The 4,126-nt window shown below is 46.5% G+C and overlaps 1 protein-coding gene across 2 annotated transcripts; it reads right to left on the bottom strand.

Moving 5' to 3' along the window:
- Positions 1–526: 526 nt before the first annotated feature.
- On the bottom strand, positions 527–3,866 carry TIGD2 (tigger transposable element derived 2). Of its 2 annotated transcripts, none has more exons than XM_059923892.1 (2): positions 3,531–3,866; positions 527–3,350 (listed from the first exon to the last, which is right to left on the bottom strand). In XM_059923892.1, the coding sequence occupies exon 2, from the start codon at positions 2,435–2,437 to the stop codon at positions 860–862; it is 1,578 nt and encodes a 525-aa protein (XP_059779875.1). In that variant the 5' UTR covers positions 2,438–3,350; positions 3,531–3,866; the 3' UTR covers positions 527–859. The 2 variants fall into 2 exon arrangements, with proteins under 2 accessions (XP_059779875.1, XP_059779877.1); XM_059923894.1 differs by having other exon boundaries at positions 3,769–3,864.
- Positions 3,867–4,126: the final 260 nt, after the last annotated feature.

The raw sequence follows: 4,126 nt of genomic DNA, 5'->3' as shown, positions 1-4,126 counted from the left end.
CTTTAAAGCTTTGAAGTGTTACATCAAATAGCTTATTAAAGAGAAGAAACGACTTAACATATCTCTACTAATAAAGGATCAAAATGACAGATAACACAGTTTAATCCTTATTCTCTTCTAATAGCAATGATTTGGAAAATGAAATCTATTTTTCTGGAACAATGATGGCATTCTTTCCACAACTCTGAAGGAACTCTCCCTACTGCCAGATGAAATAAAAGTGAAGTGCAAGTCCTTTGCCTGGGGACGTTTTAACCTTATTTCTTCTTACTTCATTATACAGAGACAGCCAATCTGAATTGCTGATTGTCCAAATACTGTTGGTATAGAATGCCATATTTCGGGCTTCAGACTATTTTCCTTCAGTTCTCTGCTTTCACAGTGAAATACATGTACTTCAGGTATAATCTTTGCTGAGTTCTAAAATTTTCGGCAGGTGGAAAAACGGTAGAAAGGGAAACTTACCCTCCACGTATTTCAGTTTGGAAACTGAAGTTCAGAGAAAGTCATAAAAATTCAATTTAAGAAAGATTTATTGATTGCCTAGAGTGTGCATGGTACTCTATTAGACAATGAAATTCAGGCACAAAACAGACACAGGATCCCCGGCCTCAGGTACCTTATGATCTAAATTCATTTAATACAGATTAGAAACAGACAAGATACATGTCAATGCTCACTTCCTAGAATCGACATTCAAGCACAGTAATTTAAGTAATCCAAAACAGCATCTAATCCTAAATTCATTAATAAAATGTATTTGGCCTTGACATCCACAGCACTTCAAACAAGGTCATTAAGTTCCACTGCAGATAAAGTCACAAAGACGCAAACACACTGGAAACCCTTAAGAGGATTATTAATGACTTTTGTTATCCTGGATCTTCTGTTTTCTCCTTATTATTGTTCGAAGCCTCCGCAACACCAGTTTATCAGACAGAAGCATGTCATCTTGTTGTTCTAGATAATCCAGTAAATTTTCGGTCCATTCCAGTGCAGCTTTGTGGCTGATACGCTTCTCTGGGTTCAGCTCTGTTTTTCTAGTCTTCCTGGAAGGCCTGTGCTCAGCAGGCTTGGCCTGGTCCTCAGCACCTTCACTGTCGGTTAGCACCTGGCAGTTTGAGTCATTACTCCGAGAGTCAAACCACTGATCAATATTCTCAAGGTCAACATGTTCACAGTCTTCTGTATTCTGTAAAACTGTTGCTAAGTTAGCTGCTAAAATGGCTCCTTCATCAATATTCATGCCTGAATTCTCTTCATTGCCAGGGAAAAGTTTTTTCCATGCTTTGGTTATGGCACTTGATTTTACCATGTTCCAAGCTCTTGACACTTCATAAATTGCATCTAACACTGTCAAGTTCTTCCAGAACATTCTGGGGTCAATTCCTTCATCCATGTACTTCTGGAGAAGTCCTGCTCGGTAGTATCTTTTTACTGTGGCTAGAACTCCTTGGCTCATAGGTTGAATGAGACTTGTGACATTTGGTGGTAGATATTTCACAGTTATTCTGCCATCATCTGAACTCAACAGTTCCTCATTTGGATGTGCTGGGGGAAAATCCAAAAGGAGCACTGCTTTTTCTAGAAGCCCCTTGGATTTCAAATGCTTCTGTACCTGTGGCACAAAGTACTTTTCAAACCACTGTCTGAAAACAGAATGTTCTATCCATGCACTTTTTTGACTGAAATAAGTGACAGGAAGGTTTGAAAGGTCAGCTCCTTTGAACGCACGAGGTTTTTTTGCTTTTCCCACAACACAAAGATTAAGTTTGTGTAAACCTGTGGCATTTGCACAACACATAATAATGATTCTCTCTCTGCTTGACCTATAACCAGAAGTACTCCGCTCAGTTTCAAGAGCTAATGTCCTTGACGGTAGACATTTCCAGAACAATCCAGTTTGATCAGCACCATAAATTTGTTCTGGTTGTAGATTCTCTCTCTCAACGAATTCCTGAAAGTTACCACAAAACTCACTGGCAGCAGTTTCATCTCCTTTCAGTTTTGTTCCTTTACCAGCAGCCTTTGGAATACCATGGCGCTGCTTAAATCGAGTCAGCCAGCCAGACGACGCGTTAAAATCACCTTCCATCCCCAGAGCGTCAAAAAAGAACTTGGCTTGTTTTGCACAAATCGTTCCAGACACCGGAATCCCATCTGTTTTCTGTTGGTTAAACCACTCTATCATAACTCTATCAAGTTCCTCATATGTTGATGACTTCATAGATTTACGTTTGGATACCCCACTTGTAGGATCTGAACTGTTCGCATAGTTTATTATCCTTTCTTTGTTTTTTTTAATATCACGCACTGTGGATTCACCAATTCCGTACACCACAGAAAGTTTTTTGAAAGAGATGCCTTCCTCAAGTTTCTTAATAATGTCAAGCTTGTCCTTAATTGTCAACACCACACGCTTTCGTTTCCCCAACATTGTATCTAACGATTACCAGAACAAGATATTTAACAACTTAGGGTTGGACACAATGAGACTAGAAAATGGGGTTTTAAGATCCCTTTCCTACCCCCGCTAGGACCTAGATGGGCAGTGTGCTGGCCAGTTTCCAGACAAGGCCTACATGACCCTCTTCACTTTGCTGTTTTGAAACTTACAAACTTCAAACAACAAGGACTGGCTCCACTTAATCCTATCTTCTATCTTGCTTCCTCCTCCCTTAGTTTTAGACCTTTTCACGAACTGCGATCTCAGCGGCGATGACAACCAATATTGCACCAGCAAGGTCTCTAAAACAGTCCTATTACATACTTGATTCTTGCCATCCTTACGGGCGAAGCTCTATGTTAAAGGAACTAAGACTCTGGTGGGAGTATTTGGGGCAATGTGCTAGGGAACAAAGAGTTGGAAGACAGGGCTTGCAAACCGTATAGGAAAATACAACGGGAAAACTCGCCCCCTGACTGCTGTCCTTGTCAGGCAGTGCGCTGTATGGAATACTACTTCCCCAGGCAAGGGCTGCGACACGTTGGGCAAGTGAGTGGTTATGGAAATCGTAAGCAAGCAGGATAAGGCAAGCTGAACAGAAGGGAGCGGTGCAAATCAGGTGAAAGTGGACAGGCAGGAAACTGTGTACTTTAACAGGACACAAACCTCCACCTCATGTGTTTGGCAACTGAAAAGGAAAAAGGCGGACAAGAAGTGGTGTCACATGATTAAAGAAAGCATCAGAAAACTTCATTGGCAGAGATCAGGACTCATGGTAGAGGGTATGGGGTGGGGGAGGGCTCAGTGAAGATGTTACGATAATCCTGGTGAAAGATGATCCTCGATGGGCCAACAGAAGTAGTTCCTGTCGGGGGCTGTATAGGCAACCCGGAGCCTCCGAAACCTAAAGGAAGATACCAAAAACATTTTTCTTTCAGTATCAGGGTCTGTGGCATTATCCACATCTATCCTGCGACTGTGTTGAGAAAATTAACGCCTCCTAGGAATGTGATGGCTAAAACACGACACAGACTGCTCTTAGGCATCGTCTAGAGTGTCAGGCATCGGGACCTGAATTGCCTACCTCCTGAAATTAAGAGGTCAGAGAGGAGCCGCGTTAGCGAGGGCCTCTCCCCGCGCGGCGAGCTCCGGAACGCCGGCCGTCTGTGCTCCCTGGGAGCCCGGATTCCTCCGTGCGCGCCAGCGACCAGGATGTCACCGCCGCAGCCAGCCAGCGAGCGGGCGGGCGCTTGGCCCAGGGGACGCCAGTCCGCGGGCCGGGGGCATCGCTCTCCGCCTGCCTTCGCGGCGGCCAGACCAACCTGAGAGCAAATGGAGTCTCCCGAGGGAGGCTGACACCGGCAGCGGCGGCCACGGCGGCGGCGGCGGCGGCGGCGGCAGGCAGCGATCGTCGCCGCCGGAGCCGGAAGGCGGGGGATTAGGGGGCACGCGCGCGCCCCCGCAGGAACGTTGTGTCGGCGAGGGGGCGGGGCCTCCGCGGGCGAGCACGCGGCCCGGGGGCGGGGTCTCCGGCGAGCGGGCGCGAGGGGGCGGGCCCAGCCGCCGCGGAGTCTCTGGGCGCCGCGTGGGTTCTGCTGAGGGCCCGGCTGCTCCAACCTGCAGACTGCTTCGCCGGCCAGCAGGGGGCGGTACAAGCTCACCTTGTCTCAGCCCTTTTCC

The sequence above is a fragment of the Balaenoptera ricei genome, chromosome 5, assembly GCF_028023285.1.
Source record: "Balaenoptera ricei isolate mBalRic1 chromosome 5, mBalRic1.hap2, whole genome shotgun sequence".
Lineage (NCBI taxonomy): Eukaryota > Metazoa > Chordata > Mammalia > Artiodactyla > Balaenopteridae > Balaenoptera > Balaenoptera ricei.
The sequence above is the reverse complement of the archived record's forward strand: the minus strand, read 5'-3'. Positions and strand labels throughout refer to the sequence as shown.